Below are 20970 nucleotides of genomic sequence, written 5' to 3'. Positions count from 1 at the left end.
GTGATTTAATAATTCATAGTTTTTTGTAATATATATAGCTAACTAATTTATATTACCAAAGATTACCCTTATCTGTGCTTTTCTGAAAGCCACGTCACTGTAGTATCCAATCAAAATGGCGTGTCTATGACTTGTACCGATTACCGCGAAAATCAATAATGCTTGTAAACAAGCATCGCGCTACAACGTACCCAAGAAAATTACGCGTAAATCCGCGAATGTTTTGCTTTTTAGTAGTTACTTTATAGTTAAATTTTATTGTTTTTGTTGTATTTATTAGTATAATTAATAATGGATACAGCCAATGTAGGATATTCCTACCATTTACCAAATGGTGGATGGAATTATAAAATTCGCAATACGTTGTCACAATTTAGTGACTTGTTTAGCGAATTTAATAAATATATCGCCCCCGCTTATCATCACGATCGGTGTGAGAGGTATGTATTTTCCATTTTGTTTATTAAAGGGAAATAAAAAAAATTCAAATATATTTTCTATTTTAGGTCCGTTCAAATGAGGGTTTATTCGATGCACAAAGGAGAATTTGTAATGGTTTTTATAGCATTTTTTGCTTGTTTCGGGCTCGGAGTTTTCATAGGATTAGCAGGTCAAAATCTTTAATTTTTTATATTTAATTCGTAATCCTACAACTAATAAAATTATATATAATAAACAAAAAATACACTAAAAATATATCAAGAGATAAAAACATATAGTTTACAAAAAGAGAAAAAAATTACAAATTAGAAAAAACAATAAAAATTATTCGATACATTTAACTAAGTGATACCTAATTTGGCTGTGTTGTGTGAAAGTGTGTAGTGAGGGTATGTACGCGAGGGTGTGTATGTGGAGTGTGAATATTCTTAATATCCTTTTAACCATATTCCGTTAAGTATAAAATACTTAAACGATATTTAAAATGAAAAATATTATCACTAAATAATTGCAGGTCCTTCCCCCACAATAACCACGTCAATATCAGGGGCAAGTGTCCTCAAGAATGCCTCCTCGATATTTAGTGGTCCCTTTCACCTGCACAGTCCAGCTTTGGGCACGCGCGTCCAACAATTATGGTTATTGGCTGAGATCGTAACTGACAATAACGATGGTGAGTTTGTAGTTTTACTTTTCTTCATATCAATAGAAGTTCCTATTTCCGGTAAGTAAATTAAAATAGAAATAAAAGAACGCACAACAGTCTTAGGTAATAATTGATAGCTTGCAAGACTGTGTACACTTAAAACGGTTTACTGCGAATAATAAGCCTGAAAGCTGGGACTCTTAAATATATTAAAAATTTGAGATTTTCGTACAATACAGTGGAATTTCTGTAAATATCATATAAATTACGCACAAATAATACATACACGAATGTAAGTCCGTGAAAAAAAGCAATTTTTTTTATACATTATTATTCGATTTTACTTATTATTTATATAGATTTCAGTGCGATTCTCATCTCTGAGGTCGTAGGTTCGATTCCCGGATGTTCACCAATGATGTTTCTTTCTATTTACGCATTTAACATCGTGAGGAAACCGGCTTGCCTTAGACCCAAAAAGTCGACGGCGTGTATCAAGCACAGGAGGCTGATCTGGGGCCCAGACCTAATAAGGTTGTAGGGCCATTTTTATGTATTGGTATCAAATACTTTATTCCTTTACAGAAGAGATATTTGACAAAAGCTTCCAAGTGAGTATATCGATAGATGGCGTTCTCAGCGATCACACCACTACAAACCTTGTACCGGAAACGGAAGCCACGAATCGGTAATTATTGAAAACCATACAAATGACTTACATTATACTATTTACTATTAGCTAAGCGTGAAACTGAGCTTAGAACATTTGTTTATAGAACACAACATTTAAAATGCAAGAAGCAAATATGCGAGGAAGTTATGGTGCTTCATCTTGGTTCGCTCGAGTACACCCATTATATGCTGAACGTACGATTTTACGGTCTCCACGAGTTCCACAAACGCTACAACATACGGGAAGTTATGTTCTATGTAAGTTAATACAGTATAGTGGTTGTCAAGAAAAAGCTTACGAACACAAGAAAAATCCAAGGAATTAACTTAAATGTTAGGCAGTCAAAAAAAATTGAATTATAAGGCAGCCAAGCGGAAAAATAACGAAAAAAAGTTAAATGTTAGGCATTAATGACAAAAAACAACTGAAATTAAATGCAGCCAAGAAAAAAAAAGAAAAAAGGTTACTTGTTAGGCAGTCGAAAAAAAAACAACTAAAATGATAGGCAGCCAAGAAAAAATAACGAAAAAAAGTTAAATGTTAGGCATTAATGACAACAAACAACTGAAATTATATGCAGCCAAGAAAAAAAAAGAAAAAAAGGTTACATGTTAGGCAGTTGAGAAAAAAACCAACTAAAATGATAGGCAGCCAAGAAAAAATAACGAAAAAAAGTTAAATGTTAGGCATTAATGACAAAAAACAACTGAAATTATATGCAGCCAAGAAAAAAAAAGAAAAAAGGTTACATGTTAGGCAGTCGAGAAAAAACCAACTAAAATGATAGGCAGCCAAGAAAAAATAACGAAAAAAAGTTAAATGTTAGGCATTAATAACAAAAAACAACTGAAATTATATGCAGCCAAGAAAAAAAAAGAAAAAAAGGTTACATGTTAGGCAGTCGAGAAAAAACCAACTAAAATGATAAGCAGCCAAGAAAAAATAACGAAAAAAAGTTAAATGTTAGGCATTAATGACAAAAAACAACTGAAATTATATGCAGCCAAGAAAAAAAAAGAAAAAAGGTTACATGTTAGGCAGTCGAGAAAAAACCAACTAAAATGATAGGCAGCCAAGAAAAAATAACGAAAAAAAGTTAAATGTTAGGCATTAATGACAAAAAACAACTGAAATTATATGCAGCCAAGAAAAAAAAAGAAAAAAGGTTACATGTTAGGCAGTCGAGAAAAAACCAACTAAAATGATAGGCAGCCAAGAAAAAATAACGAAAAAAAGTTAAATGTTAGGCATTAATGACAAAAAACAACTGAAATTATATGCAGCCAAGAAAAAAAAAGAAAAAAAGGTTACATGTTAGGCAGTCGAGAAAAAAACCAACTAAAATGATAAGCAGCCAAGAAAAAATAACGAAAAAAAGTTAAATGTTAGGCATTAATGACAAAAAACAACTGAAATTATATGCAGCCAAGAAAAAAAAGAAAAAAGGTTACATGTTAGGCAGTCGAGAAAAAAACCAACTAAAATGATAGGCAGCCAAGAAAAAATAACGAAAAAAAGTTAAATGTTAGGCATTAATGACAAAAAACAACTGAAATTATATGCAGCCAAGAAAAAAAAGAAAAAAGGTTACATGTTAGGCAGTCGAGAAAAAAACCAACTAAAATGATAGGCAGCCAAGAAAAAATAACGAAAAAAAGTTAAATGTTAGGCATTAATGACAAAAAACAACTGAAATTATATGCAGCCAAGAAAAAAAAGAAAAAAGGTTACATGTTAGGCAGTCAAGAAAAAAACCAACTAAAATGATAGGCAGCCAAGAAAAAATTAACGAAAAAAAGTTATAAATCTAGTCACAAAAATAGAAAAAACAATTTACGCTCTTCTTTCAATTTATGCTCTATATGTAAGAGCATCTTTAAAAGCACTTCCGACATTGCCAAAAACCTTTTGACCTCGTTTACTTTGCTAAGAAACCCTGGCTAGCTCCAGATATATTTTCAGATTCGCTTGTTAATAAGACATTTTTTAAAGTTATTATTAATATAAAACGTTTACCACGAGCACTATTTATTTGATTAACATATCGTCAACATATATAAATTCAGCATACGCTCAATATGTATTCTAATATTTCATTAGAATACAGATTCAAAATCATACCATAAATAGTTTTGTCTCTTTCATTTATGTTACGTGCAACGAGTGTGATAAGGATAATCATATTTCTTATTTCAGTTCAAAACTTATAATCCAGGCTTCACTCAAATGGAAACTTGGTTCAGGTTCATCTTTCTTCTAACCACATTTACAGTTGCCGTAAGTTATTTTAGCTTGGTTGACATTTGTAATTTAAATTAACAGACCTTTTCGTCTCTTTCTCACACATTATGCCTTCGCTGCGATGAAAAGAGACAATTGAGTATAATATTATTGCGCAAATATGTTTATTGAATGAAATTAATTAGATTCTATACTTTCAACCTGTATAGTTATTAAACTAAAAGAACCTTTTCGTATGTGTCTCATCTATTTTCCTTTACCAGCAAGTGTTAAATGCGCAGTAGAAAGTCCGGAGATCGACTAGGCCACTGATCAATAACTTTCCATAAAAATAAAGCATAACTTAATATATATTTAATTTTACATCTTTTCAGTGTTGGTTTGCCCATACATTGCGTAAATACTCAACTCAGGACTGGGCGATAGAACAAAAATGGCTCTCCATTTTATTACCCATGTTATTATTATACAATGGTACGTTATATATATTCTCCAACACATTTTTTTAATATACGTTCATCTTGTAGTAACAGTGTATTTCAGATTATTAATTAGTGACTATAGAACCTATACAAATTGTTATTTTTATTCTGTATTGGTCTTAAAAATTCAAATTTAATTTTCTAAATTAGAATAACCCGCCAAAACGGCGTACAAGCCAGTAAACAAACGTCATGTTTGTTTTTGTTTTTTTTGTTAACTTTCAAAACAGTTTATTAGTTGTTGAAGCTTTCAATATTCAAATATAATATTCTTAATTCAAAAAAGTTCCTAAGACGCACAATGCAGTAAAATTTTTTTATTTCTTTTTAACTGCGAAAACTTGGTTTTTTTTACTTAAATTTCAAATTTAACATTCTTAATTCGAATGACCCGCCAAAACGACAGGCAAGATGACGTCGCACCAGTCCCTATGACACACGAAACCAATGAAGTTACGTGTTAATTATGATTCTACGATTTGTGTTTACAGAAAATCAATTTAAAATCAGACTCCAAAATAAACTAAGATAAGACATTATTTACAAGCATGTTACGTCATCGACTAATCTGTCATACAATATTATTAGTATGGACGGTTCCAAAATTTCCTGATTATTTACGAGTCATTTTACTCTACATAATAAAGACACGGACAAGATATATAACATATATATGGGTTTCTTAACTTTCAGATCCTATTTACCCACTACGCCTGGTTTCGGGCGGGTGTTTCGCTCCATTGATAGACACAGTATTCCAGACCACGTTCCTCGCGTGTGTCATGCTCTCTTGGCTCGCTCTATACCATGGACTCCGACAGGTATATATTATTTTTATATGTTTTGCTACACACGCAATGTGTAAAATAATATATACTTCAACTACTCGTAAATTTAAAAAGGCCGGCAACGCACCGGCTCCTCGCGAGCTCTGACATTTAGTGTGTGTGATCATTTTTAGAATAAATAATTTCATTTAACATACTTTTAACATACTTCTAACGTCATTAAGACTGTCACTTATTGGTTACATAGTAACCGGCTGTTTTATAAAAAAAAATGATTGTCTGTAAAGTTTAACGTGACAACGTCATAACAAAACAGGTGAAATGGTTGCATACTTTTATAAATATTGTATTATCGCTATTGTATGGATACAAAGGACTGGATCCTCGGACGTATAAGCTAAGCGAGTGGAAGAGAGATAGATGCGGCGTAAGCGTACAATGAGCGTAACGGGACAATGACCTTTTTCGATTTATAGGACGTTCTCACTTAATTTAAAGTGAGTTTTTTTTACTACAGAACGAGCGAAGTTTCGTATCTTTCTACTTATTGAAAGTGATCTTAGTGGGATTCGTTTGGACTCCCGCGATGGTGATCACCGTTTGGCAGAAATATTACGGCTTCTACGACCCTACCTTCAATTACTACACGGACCCCAACTTTCGGGTGAGGCAATGTTTTACATACGACCAAGGTTCCACAGACTAAAAAAAGATATAAAAAATGTCTACCCTATAAAAAAAATGAATCTAGTAGATACAATTTTAATTTATTTAATAGATACGTAAAATAAAAAATAAAATGGAAACCTCACGCGCAAGCTAAATGAACTTAGGTCTATTCTAAAACGTATCTCAAGTCGCAGTCTCTTAGCAGTTAGCTTTAGCTGTGGCAAATGTCAATATGATTTATTATTATAGAACATAAGTAATGGAAAAATCTAGAAACATTCCAGTCAACCCGTCTTCGTAACAATATAAAAAAAAATATGAAAATTAATGAATTTAAACTTTATGTAGCAGTAGTAACTCTTTAGTTTTTCATTTAAAATATTAAACTATCGACAGTTTAATTTTCAATTTCCTTTTTATCTATTAAAGTAGTCAACGTGAAGTTTTCTGTTTAATATATTTTGCTTAACAATGTAGTCTGTTGTGTCTTTGTATATTGTGTAAGTTGTATCTGTAAGATTACTTAAATAAATAAATTCTTAAAACGCGTTCATAAAAGGCTGGCAACGCACTTGCAAGCCTGCTGCCCGTTTGTCCCCTGTTATATAAAAAAAATATTATATATTCTAACTATTCGCATACGAATAAAAAATGGCCAACAGATGGCGTTTATAACAATTTAATATTAAATTAATTTCAGATGCTGAAAATATTATTCTTCAGTGCTGTCGCGCTTTACTTTCTGTACCTGCTTATACTTGTTGTTAAGGCTTATAGTGATTTAAGGAATATGCCCTTTTTTGGTAAGAAAATTATTTTATTTGTGGGTAGATATTTGCGTTTAAAAATTTATGAAATTAAGATTGTCAAAATTAACAAAATGTGTCGCACTTGGTATCCAAGATCGTCGGTAAACGTATTCGAACGTTAAAATTGCAATTTAATAGATAATTTATATATTTCGATCATAGATTATTTTCTTTATTCCTGCATAATGGTGGAAGTTGCAGTCTTCGATTCAAAGAGTCCACTCGTGGGTTGTGTCCTATTTTGTGAAGAAGTTCTTAAAAGGCCGGAAACGCACTCGCGAGCCCTCTGGTATTGAGTGTTCATGGGCAGCGGTATCACTTAACATCAGATGAGCCTCCTGTCCATTTTGGTCCGTTCTATAAAAAACTAGATTTTGTTAGCGCTGTGCCTTCTCATGTTCTCATGCCATAAGTAGATACTCGTTTCAATGTGATTGAGAGCAAAAATGAAATAAAATTCTAGTTTTGATAATATTCCTCAAGAGTGCTGGTATCCCAGTTTTGATATAGTAGTTTTGCAGTTTTTACTACTTTGAACTGAGTACTGTCTTAATACAGGTTAAAAAAAATCTTTTTTTTTAAATTTTATGGCCTGGTAACGAGACCTTTAAGCCAAGTCTTATTTACGGTAAAAAAAATCAAATTAAGTTTACCATAAACAATATTTTTGACAACACATTTTTTTTTTCAGATATAAGATTGCGTTGTCTATCCATAATCGTAGTGTCGGTTTTATCAATAACAATTATTTTGGCTTTACATTCGTGGGGTCCGGCCGCCCTACAAGACTACTGGGCCTCTCAGCCAAAGGTCCATTTTGACACATCGGCGCCTTTTATGGCTATGTATGGCCTATTTAATTTCAAATTGTATACGTTGGCCTATTTATTCTCGCCTGGCAGTGGATCTTTACATGGTAAGGTTTCTTACGTTTCTCCAAATTATTGTTTCCTAGGAAATCAAACCTGCTGCCTATGGTTGACGTATTTAATTAAACAAAAGTGGGAATAACTTTGTTTTAAAAATATAATAGATTCAAAATCTCCGACCCGAAGGACCAAAATTTAACACTGTTATTGTTAAACAAATTAATAAAACACTGGAATTCACAACTTATCGATTTAATATCAGATTAATATACAACTGTACAGCTTTTAAAATAAAACATTTACCAACAAATTTCTGTCAGTCAAAATTATTTATTTTTATATAATAAATTGGTTATTTACAGAAACAGCGATAACCAAAGACAATCCAGCTTTTTCTATGATCAATGACTCGGATGAAGACGTCATCTATGGCTCAGACGAGGAAAGCCGCCGACCTCTCAACTCACATTCCAGAGCAAATACAGATAACATAATATGATGCGATATATTTTGATCCTCAACTGTTTTTTTCTTCCTCTTGTTATATTATAGACCATTTAGAACAAATTTGTTGTTTCTTTCACGTTCCAATTTTGAAAGGTTTAATTCGTTGTTATGACATTTATGACTTTTTAATAACTCCACAGATTATTATTATTAGTTATATTGCTTTACCTTTTCATCCTTTAACCAAATTAAAACTTGAAGTTTACTTTTTCTATTACTACAATTTTAAATGTAAAATCTATACTGATCTTGTATTAAAGAGTTTGTTGGAATCTCGGAACGGTTTCGAATTGAATTCCCGTATTCAACCGTACCGCATAACAAGTCATATGAAATTGAAAAATTTAATGCCTATCAACAATCCACGGCTGGATAAAATCTTTAGCTTAATATAATTCAAATAAAAGTTTTGTCTGAAAATATAGAAATTCGCGTAAGGCGTAATTCCTCTTAGTACTGACAGAACGTACTTCCAGTCAATTATAGTGATGGAAGACTGAGCTTAGTTATATAGAAAGCACACTTCATAAACAAAAATTGCACATAATTAACAATAAATTAAAGGTATAGCAGGGTCATAAAAGACTTGAAACTCCATACAGAAGTTATAGTTTGTCATTAGTCTGTAGATCTCACAGTTAGTGATAATCTTGCAAACTGAACTGTATTGTTTGGAAGACATTTTTCTTAACACTTTTTGTTGTGTTTGGTACGATTTACCAATCGTGTACCGTGTAGGAGCTATACAAACATTTAGGCTACAATAATCGTAGGATCTTTAAAATATTTTTCGTAAAATATGAATTCTAATTAAGTTTGCCCGCGGCGTAAGTTGTGATAGAAATTCCAAACATTTTTGAAATAAAAAATCCAATCGAAACGAAACGCCCATATTGTTTTTCACAGCATCATTGTGCACAATGACATTTCCAAATTACATATGGATTTTTATTACTCGACAAAAAAATGAAATTTGATCAATTAAATACACATTTTATTGATAGCATTGAGTCAACATTTTGAAAGATCGAAAGAAATGCTTTAAGGAACTTATTGATGGAGTTAAATTATAGCTAAATATCACAATATAAAAATGATAACACAGAGGTCGGCATGTTTGCTACATCGGCATCTTCATTCATCTTAATTCTTAATTCGGATTAAATATAGGCTTTTCGTACAAAAATGATCTTATCTCTATGAATACTGAACTTATATTTGCGTTACTTTCGTAATAACACAATGGGAATCTTATACTTAAAATTTGTTGTTTATCAAAAAATCACCAACTGTTAACCACACAAAATAACGAAAAATGCTTGAAAATTACAGGTTTATTTGCCGGCATGTTCAATTGAATTGCATAATTATGCATTAAGGGTAGGATTCAGTAACGTGACTAACTCCCGCATATTAAAGTCCGATACATTTTTGACGTCCGGGAGTGAGACTTAGCGTTATGAAACACAAAAATTCATCTGAATCTTACCCTGAGAATATTGACTACCTACACTTAACAACGAAAACAGCATTAAAATAAAAACAGTAAATTAAATTGTTGAGTAAATCATTGAATGTCATGTATAGATATATTTCAACTAAGTATGAGTTTAAAAGTAAGATGCACTTTTTACTTTGTATTTGTAAAATAAAAATATATTTAAAACTATGATCAATGGCCATTTCGTGCAACAAAGCGACCGCCATTTTGAACTGACAGAAATGTTGCCAGCTATTATGATGTTGCCATAATAAAAATAGCATTTCAGAAACAAAACATGCGAGAACATGAACTATTTCGTTAATAATTTACAATAAATATTAGATCAGCATAACTAAATTAAAAATGTATTCAATCTATAGATATTGTGTGTAAATTGTTCAAAGAATGTGTAATAAGAATGACGGGGTGGGGTTGTAAAATGAGAGAGGATATAGGTTTCTCCCGAGCACCACAGGGCTCAGCAGGAATAGCATTGGGTGTAGCAGCTGTGCGCCTCAGGACAGCCCCTCCTCGAATAACACAAGTGGTTCCCGCACGGGGGTCACAGTTCTCATTTACACTAGATTCTTCATCGTCTGAACATAGATCAATAACTTCACACTCATTGCCTGCTTTATTTAAAGGATCAGTACCTTTAACATCCACATGCATAGGTTCAACTACAGGCTCTACGAACACAACATCTTTGTCTTCACACTGCCTGTTCAGTGCTTCTTTTTTGAGATTATCTATGTACTCCTGAATCTTTTCCAGACCCATTCTTTCTATATTTACAGTAATGGGTCTACAGTTAAAAACCAGCAACTGCCCTTTTAAATCAAGTATTTTCTTATACCGCTGATTTGGGAACACATGTTTTCGATGCCAATAATCTATTGGTCTTTTGTATCTAACTGGAAATGTTTGATTTCTTCCTTTACTAGCTACATTTTTACTAATTGTTGATGTACAGCAATACCTTTCTGTTCTTTCTCGAGAATAACTGGTATCCCTATTTACATTAATTTTAGCATTCTTAGTATATGCTAATGACGAAAAAGGATATGGATGACCCCTCTCCACATTTGCAGTACTGCGGGAGTGTCTTGGCTTAGCACCAACCAAACAGTTTTCAGGGGTTTTATCATTATTTTGAGTGTCTTCTTGTGCAGGCTTAAGTTTTAATGCTGAGAGAAACTCTTCTAAAGTCCCTGTACAAGAACCCGACTTGAAGTTCTTGTTGTTACAAAGTCTCTCATGGGCTTTCAGAACCTCTACATTGTCAAAGTGACTATCACAAGTGTCACACAAATAAATATCAGCTGGTTTATCATACAATACATTCTCATTGCGAAATGTCACCAGTAGACGGCCAGAAGGTGCGTGGTAAAGCGATGTCGTATGATCGTTGTTGTCGACGTAAGTGAGAATGTTTCGAGGATATCGTGCCAAATGAGCAGAAAACCCTAACAAAAACGAACTGTTGTGATACTCATAACATCTTTTCACTAAATTTTTTAATCGCGACAGCCAGTCTTGCGGCACTTTCCAAGGTTTCAAGAAGGGGTGCGAGAAAGGAACGTTTCTTGGCCACCAAGGCGGCTGCCGGATATCTTTCGCAGTATCATGACCCCAAGAACATGTTACCATAAATGTTATGAACTTCTCTAAATCAGCAGATGTGATTTTAGAGAGATCTGTTGGGTTACCGTTCGTAAAAAGCAGCGGCAAGTTGGCGATCATGATTGCAGTCGCTTATGGTCACCATCGTCGTCGAAACATAGTCGCTATGATTTTCGCACTGGGTAATCGAATAACGGTAGGTTCACACTTCATTATTGGCATCGAGACAAAGCACTCACTTTGTTACAGTTTTAATTTAGTATAATCACAGTGGCAAGTTTTAAATTATCAAAATTGATAACTTGTTTCGCTCTCAAAATAATTAAAAAATTAACAAGCAAGCGCGATTATCCACTAAAGAGAGAAAGAACGATCGGCCACAGCCGTCAACTACAGGCTACGGCACACAGATTTGGCTAGTGCCTAGATGATACTCATAGTCTTCTTAGTCTGTAGGTTATATAACCTATGGTGAAAGCGTAGATGTATTAAACGATTTATACTATAATATACCTATTTTTTTAACAGTTCTAAATATCGTCAGGTATACATTACTAACAAGCGATACTTTCGTTGTATAATTAGTTACTACAATTGTCAATGTAATGTGTTGTATCCAAAAGACAGTCAATTGCTATTTTATTATTTATACGTCTATGACAGCTGTCACCTAATGAGAAATTTTGTGTTGCAACCTGTCTACAGACACTCGGCAGTAGCGGAGGTCGGAATTTGTATTTCCATCTGCTGTTAGCTTCTAAACTTTTAAGTTTCTTCCGTCGTGATTATATCAGTATAACTGTTGCAGCTTAAACGGTATTGTTAATCATTATCATAAAAAACAAATAATATGATAAACCACTAAGACAAGATTTAATATTTCCGGCTATTAGATTTTTATCATGGTAAGCAATACAAAACGAGTTGTGTTTTTTTTTGTTACTTAAACGTGTATTAAATAATGAATATGAATTCCAGGCAACAAACAGTAATAACAGCTCACCTGGGCATTCACCTTCCTCTACAACTTTAGAAGCAGTTGACTATAAGTAAGTTTATTCCTTCCTTAATTTTTTAATAAAACTTGATTAAACAATTTCTTTGTTTAAAGTCCCATATATGAAACAATTGTAAACATTCGTTATATTAAGTAAATAAGTTATATTTTTTATTTTATAAATAGTTATGTATGAACTAATAATTCATGCAATTAAATATGAGGGATGTATTTCCAGTCTAACAAAGTTGTGGGGTAGTACTATTTATTGATATTATTGATGATTTATTTAAAACCTTTTTCTAATTTCAGCTTACAGTTTCCAACATGGTCAATGGAGTATTTAAAAAAAGCAGCAATGCAACAAAGATTAGTGAGACCTCGCAGTCTTGCCTGGGCAATTATGCTCAATGCTATTCCACCCCCTTCTGGTGATATTTTATTAAGGTAACATTTTTAAAGAATTTATAATAGCCATGTGAAAACACAAAAAATATTGCTTTTGTAGTCAAATTTTTAAGTAGTTTAGTAAAGATTAATCTGTTCCAGCAATGTCTTTGAAAATATTGATACTGATTATTATTAGAATAAATTTCATAAATGAACTTGTGGACTTGGAGAAAATAAAATACATAATTATAATTACAGAAAATTTATATTGTGTACATTTTTGGTTTTATTTGGCAAGCCTTTTATTGAAATTTAATACTTATCAGAAATAGAAAGGAAACAACTAAACATAAATTTTTAATTCTATCAATGTTAAAAAAATTCAGCTATTAATACATATATTATAATTATATACATGTTTTTAACATACAATAAATGTTCTTATTTCTTGGAAAATAGTTTTAAGCAAATTTTACCACTAAATGAAGAATGTCTCTAAACAGACATGCAATACCTTAAATGTGTAAACTTAACTATGTACCATAAATTTCATGTCATTCAGAGTCTTATTTAAAATAGATCTATCACATTACAGCATACACGGCCATAGAAATTTCTACAATGACCTTAGAAATAAACTTTCTATGGACCCTCGTGCTGTCATTGGTGATGATCCCCTGTCACAGAATGATGAGGTAAAAATCAAATTGAATTCTTTTATGTCTCAACATATAAGCTAAACTAAGCAATTAATCAAAAACATCAAACATCTCAATTGTCATATGGCAACATCCCACATATAGGCTAGTCTAGCCAAAGGAATAAAATTATAATCTTTACATCCCTTAAGAGCAGTGTTGGCCTAGTGACTACAGAGTGTGACTCTCATCCCTGAGGTCGTAGGTTGGATCCCCGGGTGTGCACCACTGGATTTTCTTTCTATGTGCGCATTTCACATTAGCTCGAACGGTGAAGGAAAACATCGTACGGAAACCGGCTTGTCTTAGACCCAAAAAGTCGACGGCGTGCGTCAGGCACAGAAGACTGCCTATTCCATAAACAAATGATCCTGAAACAGATACAGAAATCTGAGGCCCAGACCTAAAAAGGTTGTAGCGCCATTGATTTTTTTTAAAATCCCTTAAAATTTAAAAAAAAAACCAGCTGTTATATAGTATGGCTGCCACCCAACCATATTATAACAGATAACTTATACACATAATTAATTTACCATATTTTATTTTCTAGAGTGCATGGAAGCAGCACTTTTGTGATAATGAATTGAAGGCTTTAATATTACAAGATGTAGTGCGGACATTTCCTGATGAAACATACTTTAGAGATAAAGATGTCCAAGACACAATGGTTAGTTCACATTATTACTTAAAATTAAATTTCTCCAACTCTCTCTAACTCTCCAATGTACTTTGTACTGTTAAATGTAGTCTAGTGTGGTATGTAATATCTAACCAAGCCGTATAACAGTTAGTTGAGAATACTGTATAATAATCAGACTATCGGCCAAATAAAAAACTGGTAACTTTGTGAAAGTTCTTACAATACAATAAAAACTTGTTGACCTTTTGTTTACTATGATATTTTTTTAAGGTTCGAGTTTTATTTTTCTGGTCTCGCTCTCATCCCAGCCCGGGATACAGACAAGGAATGCACGAAGTCTTAGCACCTTTGCTCTTTGAACTATATTGTGACAGACAACAAGCTAAACAGCATGCTTTGAGGTAAAATTAACCCAACCATAAATATTTGGAAATTTTGATTCGCAGAAAATTCTATTTTAATTAAAGGTGTATTTTTTTTGTGGTGGCTTGTTTAAATTTTTATATTCTAACTAGCTGACCTGTTGTTTTGCCATAAATAATTACTAGGAAATTTGTAGTGTATAAAATAATAATTTGTGACAGAAGATTGAAAATTTAGGGTTGTATGTATTTTTTAATGCCACAAAAAACAATTATCCATAAAATAAAAAAAATTTTGGGGTGGCCACCCCTTATCGCTTAGGAATATAGATAGTAGCCGATTCTCAAACCTACTGAATATGCATAAAAAATTCATAAGAATCGGTTGAGCCGTTTTGGAGGACTATGGGAATTTATGTGTAAGTGTCTAAATTATTTATTAAACATTCATGTTGTTTAAGGACTTATAATAAAATAGTTTCTTTAAAAAATTGAGTAATTGATAACCTCCTCTTTTAGTTTTCATTGACTCTAGTACATCTTAGATTAGAACCTCGGCTCGTACAGTGAAGGAAAACATCGTAAGGAAACCGATTAAAGACTCAAAAGTGGTCATGAGTCAGAAAAATATGGCTGAACCTTGCCTATCAAAAAAGTAAATTATTATGAAACAGGTACAGAAGTCCAAGGCCCAGATTCAAAAACTTGCAGCGCTAAATAATTTTTATTTTTTTATTTTAGTGATACACTGCTGAATTATTTAGAAGAAGGCTACCTTGAACATGATAGCTAGTGAGTATTGTATATTTGTTTATTTTATCCATTTATAAAACAAGAAACATACAATTAATATATTTTTTGGTACAGAACTGTCTTATTTATATAAGTTTCCTTTCCAGCATGCTATTCAGTGCTGTGATGAAAGGATTAGAGCAATTCTATAGCACAGGAGATGTTATTCCAACGTCATGTGGCCGACTGCCTCTATCTAGGTCACTACATGTACGTATAAATATGATATTTGAGGCTAAATGTATTATGATCATAATGGTTATGTTGTATCGATTACGAACAACACTATTTTAATTTAAAACTTTTACATTCACCTATACACGCCATTTCATGAAAATTCTAGAAACAAATAAACTAATAATGGTCAGTGAAAACCCTCGGGACTACTAATATACTGTTATAGAGGAAACCTGATTAATAACTGGCAAAGTATCGCCAAAAACCGTAAAATAGTTCGGCTCGAAGGACCTTTTGTCGAAAATCTCTATATGATTATTTGTTTGGTTATATGGTATAAGCGTACACATACAACGTGTATAGAGATTAACAAAGGGCTTATGTATGTCAAAATTTCTTTGTACGCTGTCATTGCTCATTCCAATTTTCGCTTTATTCATATACCTTTTGCGTGTATATGAATGTTAAATTGAGAAAGATATACAGTGGTACCTAGATATACGATTTCAAATCCTTCCGTAACCTTGATCGTATCTCAATGCAATTTCCTCAATTGAAGTGGATTGAAGTTCCAATTACGTTCCAGCGCCCAAAACACCACCTCAGGTGATTGCGTTTTGTTGTGCGACTACTACAGTTTCTTTAGAATGCCTCTGACACATTTCAGAATCAAAACGAAGCGGTAAGATATTTGGAACGTGTGCGGGAAGACTATTTGACGTCCGCGGACCCGGGGCTCGCGAAACACCTCATGGAATGCAATATATCCATGGAACTGTTTGGCATGTGAGTTATTTCATTTAGTGATGTATTATTGGAAAAAAATTGTGTGTCCATTAGGCTTTGTTATATATACCAATGGCGCTACAACCTTTAAGCTCTGGGCCTCTGTGTCTGTTCCGTGATAATTTATAATAGTCAAATGGATGATCAGCCTCCTGTCTGACACACGACGTCGATCTATGGATTTATGAAATTTTTCCTTTGCTTTACGTGTCAGTATTAGATATGTCGTCGTAAAATTGTAAATACCGTTAGGTTATAATCTATGTAAGATAGTGAACTGTCGAAAAATTGTTAACCTCAACGTTCTCCTTACAATTTAACGTATTATTATTCGGTAGATTGTAATCAATCATTCATCTAGAGTCTATTCTAGAGATTCAATTAACTCTCTGATTTAACTACTTTACTGAGACATTTCGACCACGTTTATATATCCTAGAAGAAGTTATGACTATTATAAAGCATCCAAAAGGACCTTGCTAAGAGATCCAACATGTTGGACCACGATGTATTTAACAAATTGTTACGCCATGTCAATCAAACTATTCAATCACCTTAGAAGTTATAAATCACTGCTGCGTAATGCTTTCAAGAGGAAGATGATTAAATTTTCAAAACTTTATTAAGACCATACGTTTGGGAACAATTATATATGACGTAACTTATTATTATGACATTATTAATAAGACTTGATATTTGTGTGGATTTTTTTAGTTAATGAATATGTACCATTAATGTAATTACTCCATAATTTGCCGTTGAAACCTTGTCGTGTTCTTCTAATGAAAGAACAATTTTGGTATTATTCGGAGGAACTGAAGAATGTGTTTTTTCAGTCGCTGGCTTCGGCTCCTCTTCGGTCGCGAGTTCCCTCGCACGGAAATACCTAATTTGTGGAGTTTTATATTCTCTGATGGGCCGATGTTACCCAATTTGCACCATATCGTTGTAGCTATGCTCATGTCGATACGGACTGCTTGTGAGTGGTTTTTATTATTACATTATATGAGAAACTTACTTAATACATTGTTTAGTTTTTTAAGTTAAATTAAACGCATAATTTATTCGTATTTTGAATGGAAATATTTAAAGAAAATAAGTAGGGGCGAAGTAAGATCGTTGAATGGTCATTCTTTATAAATCTAAAAATAACGTATAAAAAAGCTTTACTTGAAATTCTAATACTATTAAAAAAATATGATTTGAAATTGTTAGGACTTAGGACTGGAGCAGTTTAAATGGACCATTGTCACAAAATCTTCAACTTCGTGATACTACTTACTATAATATATATACTCAATACATTCAGTACTAGAATGCGACACGGGTTGCGCGTTGTCTCTATTGATGCGCCCGTCGAGTGCGTCCGCTGGCCACGTTTGTGCTCTGAGTCTCCATTTGCGAGATCCCATCAGATATCCCTCACCACCTGCTCAACTCAATAATAGGTGAAGACTTTTTATGTACTTAATGTATTTGACTTAAAAAAATTTAATTACTGAGCAATTTTTCCTTGTGATACATTAGTTGATATGTCAGTTTGACACATGACAATTACCATATCAGGGCACTGGACTGAGACGCTTAAGACAGCCAAATTGACTGTCAAAATAGTCACGTGACCATATAGCTTCAAAATACATAGTTGTTCACAATAGCTAGCATCATCATTGTCATTCAAACTTATATCTAGTTTCATGAGCTGTCAAATCGTTTTTTTTTTGTTATGAAGTTTGACACATTTGACAGCGTTCAAGACGACATTGTGACTTGACATACGAATAATAATATACATACAGACATATATTACAATTGATAGAACTGACCATAAAGTAAAAACGAACATTAAAAGGAGAAAAAGCAATGACAATTATTAATAATACATTATAGAAATATTCATGATTCATTATTAATAATGTCCAACGTTCAGTTTGAATAATGAAAAATCATATCTTAGTCACGATAGTGCAATAGACGCAGCTAATTCGGAATACAGTTACGATCAAAAGGCGGAAGAGGAGGCCGAGACGGACGGATCAGAGGGTTTAGCCGAAGGCGGTGACGTGGCTCGCTCTTTGGCGGCTCTGGCCCTGCTCAGGGCGCGTCTCCCCTCGGCTGTCGCCGCCCTACAAGCCGCTCTGCCGAGACCGCCCCCGGACGCAATACCCGCCTTGGAACAGATCGCTCAAGTGAGAGTCTAACAAATAATGTTTCTTAAGCCTTACTATACACATGATGGTTATCAGCTCACAATATGAGAGAAAGTATATTGTCAATTGTCATTTTTTAATATGTTTCATCTATTTGAATAAATTTTAAAACGTTATATAAATATCTAGTGAATAGCAAAACAATATTTCGTTCTGATACAGCGGCACGTGGAGCAGTTTCAATTTTTTATTTTATTTTTGTATGTTTGCTTTGGATAAACGTTTATTTATATAAAATAAAATTATATCAAACGACTAAAGCTATATTTTTGATGAATGTAAAATTCAAAATGTCTGTTTATGTATATTTTTCTATAAGATGCATTTTAAGATAATTTTCACGAGGGATGCATCCGATACTGATATATTGTCCCCGAGTATTCCATTTCGCTACACGCTTTAGTTGGCTTTTAACTGCCATCGCGCGTAGATCGTTTCGTTACCAAGTTACACAAAATACAGAATTTAAAAAATCTTATTTGTAACAGTTATTTGTTTTATTTTAATTTAATTATTAATTTTAATAACTAAATCTTTAATCTAAATCAAAGTTTGTGATTGTTTATATTTTTTAATAAAAATCCAAAGCTATAACAAATACAGCTAAAATTTCACATATTTTACCTTAACATAATTCAGGCCGCTAGTTGAACGGCTGTTTAGTAAAGAGAAAAGGCTGTTAATTGTAGGGCTAATTGATCTAGTCGGCTGCGACACATACATTATTTAATATTATCACATCTGATCAACTTGTTTCTGGACAAAGAACTCCTAATATCTCCATGTTCATCTGTCCTTCGCTATCCTATATCATTTTACTCTGGCCAACATCACCGGCCTTTCCTTTTTCCAATTTTCATCCCAAGGATACCACTTTGTTACCTGTGTCCAGGGCTGGCCTGGCCATTTCAGTCTTTAAAATGTTTTTAACATTTCCAACCAATTCTTTTCACTCTTACAATGCTTCCTCCTAAGTTATTTTATTATATCTATTTGCATTGTGTAATAGTCAATAACTCATACAAATGTTCAATTACAGCTCTCCGCCTTACTGCAATGCCGAAATCACGCTTTGATTGATGTCGAAACGGCCTTAGAAGCGGCCGAAAACCAGACATCATTCTCCGTTGGACGGCGTCAACTGGTCCCTGTGGTGCTGGGAAGGAATAAACCTAAAGTTAACCAGGTCAAGGTGAACCAGGTCAAAGTGAATCAAGTAAAAGTGATAAATAAAGTCAAAGAAGTGCCATTACAAGTGTTCCATCAAGTTGAATGTGATTCCACAAGTGATTTGCCATTCCAGGATCCCCTGCGGTTACGGACAGAGTGACTACGGAGAAAAATTATGCTGTTCAGTTATTATCATTGATTATTCATAATTTTGAATAATTCATGATAATTATTCAGCATAATGATACCTTTTTACTTTCCAATTGACTAATAATGAATTTTAAAGAAAAAAAATGTTTACAGCTTATGTAATTAAAATTAGCATTGTATAGATATTTTTAATATGGATACTAGGTTTTTGTGAAGAAATCCATTGCAGGAAGGTACTGCATTTGGCAAGTTTGTCAAAGCCCTGACAATTGACTAATCTGTCAAAACCCTAATCAAACATGCCTTGTGTGCCATTAAAAATGCGAAAAACGAAAAATAATACAAACATTGTATTAAAGTATGTGTGATAATGTGTTCAATATAGATAATTCAAATGTGATTTGTATTAGTCTTAACTAAACAATTTTTTCTATATATAAGGAATCCGTACTTTGTAAAATGTAATGGGTTTAGTTAAAAATAAGGTATAGATTTTTATATATTCTTTGTTACACAAAGCAATATCTTATTGCTGTGAAGTAACATGCGGAATAACAACTAAATTCATAGCAATTAAGCTTTGTCTATGAACGTTTTTTTTAAGTGAATATAATGATGATATGAAGCAATATTATTATTATTCAAAGTTGTGATTGATTTATAGATCTCAAATATGTAAAATATTTATGTTGCTCAGAAATTATGTTGTCCTTTAATATATATATATATTCTGTAATGGTGATGTTATTCTATTTTTTTTTAAGTCCGCTCAAAATGTTTGGATCAAATAAAAGAAATTTGCTTCTAGTAATGTTGTGTTTGATTATGTTAAGCATCCTATTTTATATGGGTAGCTTACATCAAGGGTAAAAACTTAAAGCAGTAAATAATAACGCTGCGCTCTACCCTGCTGGCTGGGCAAAGTCACTTTGCAACAGACCTGATCTAGTAACGGCAAGTTCTTTTGCATGGTATTGACATTAGCTCACGTGATTTCCATACAAGCTTGTTTTGTTTCTTCTTGTTTATGGCTTTTATTTATGCCAACTGGGCACAAGGTACTTCGCCAGTGTCGTGTAGATGGAGAAGACACGAAGGAGGTTGATCGGTAAAAATAATAATTAAGTTAATTTTGAATATACACAAAAAAAATAGTTGAAATTGGATTGTTAGTTTTGAGACAGCACAGACAACACAAATATGAGTAAAAGCATTATTAAATACTGTTTACTATTTATGAATAATTTATATATATTACACTTTAATTCTATTGCTTTCTATATATTTACATAAAAATCTACAATATGGACTAAACACAAACATTAACAAACATTTAACACTTAAAGGACGTGGGACTTTAGGGGGAA

At 32.8% G+C, this 20970-nt stretch overlaps 3 protein-coding genes across 4 annotated transcripts; 2 read left to right on the top strand and 1 right to left on the bottom strand.

Moving 5' to 3' along the window:
• Nucleotides 1-115: 115 nt before the first annotated feature.
• Nucleotides 116-8117, top strand: LOC123710817 (transmembrane protein 181). Its single transcript, XM_045663055.1, has 12 exons — nucleotides 116-440; nucleotides 507-610; nucleotides 956-1114; nucleotides 1673-1775; nucleotides 1864-2017; nucleotides 3957-4037; nucleotides 4376-4475; nucleotides 5177-5304; nucleotides 5789-5935; nucleotides 6641-6743; nucleotides 7441-7665; nucleotides 7981-8117. Exons 1-12 carry the CDS (start codon nucleotides 292-294, stop codon nucleotides 8115-8117), a joined length of 1590 nt encoding a protein of 529 aa, XP_045519011.1. The 5' UTR covers nucleotides 116-291.
• On the bottom strand, nucleotides 7855-11604 carry LOC123710818. Its single transcript, XM_045663056.1, has one exon. It carries the CDS (start codon nucleotides 11349-11351, stop codon nucleotides 9978-9980), a length of 1374 nt encoding a protein of 457 aa, XP_045519012.1. The 5' UTR covers nucleotides 11352-11604; the 3' UTR covers nucleotides 7855-9977.
• Nucleotides 11605-11935: 331 nt separating this feature from the next.
• Nucleotides 11936-20334, top strand: LOC123711222 (TBC1 domain family member 5-like). Of its 2 annotated transcripts, none has more exons than XM_045663708.1 (13): nucleotides 11936-12136; nucleotides 12210-12280; nucleotides 12541-12675; nucleotides 13214-13313; nucleotides 13867-13983; nucleotides 14227-14357; nucleotides 15060-15110; nucleotides 15218-15320; nucleotides 15955-16073; nucleotides 16910-17052; nucleotides 17383-17521; nucleotides 18070-18262; nucleotides 19323-20334. In XM_045663708.1, the coding sequence occupies exons 1-13, from the start codon at nucleotides 12134-12136 to the stop codon at nucleotides 19611-19613; spliced, it is 1596 nt and encodes a 531-aa protein (XP_045519664.1). In that variant the 5' UTR covers nucleotides 11936-12133; the 3' UTR covers nucleotides 19614-20334. The 2 variants fall into 2 exon arrangements, with proteins under 2 accessions (XP_045519664.1, XP_045519663.1); XM_045663707.1 differs by having other exon boundaries at nucleotides 18031-18262; nucleotides 19323-20333.
• Nucleotides 20335-20970: the final 636 nt, after the last annotated feature.

This window comes from Pieris brassicae, chromosome 6 (genome assembly GCF_905147105.1).
Source record: "Pieris brassicae chromosome 6, ilPieBrab1.1, whole genome shotgun sequence".
Classification (NCBI taxonomy): Eukaryota; Metazoa; Arthropoda; class Insecta; order Lepidoptera; family Pieridae; genus Pieris; species Pieris brassicae.
The sequence above is the reverse complement of the archived record's forward strand: the minus strand, read 5'-3'. Positions and strand labels throughout refer to the sequence as shown.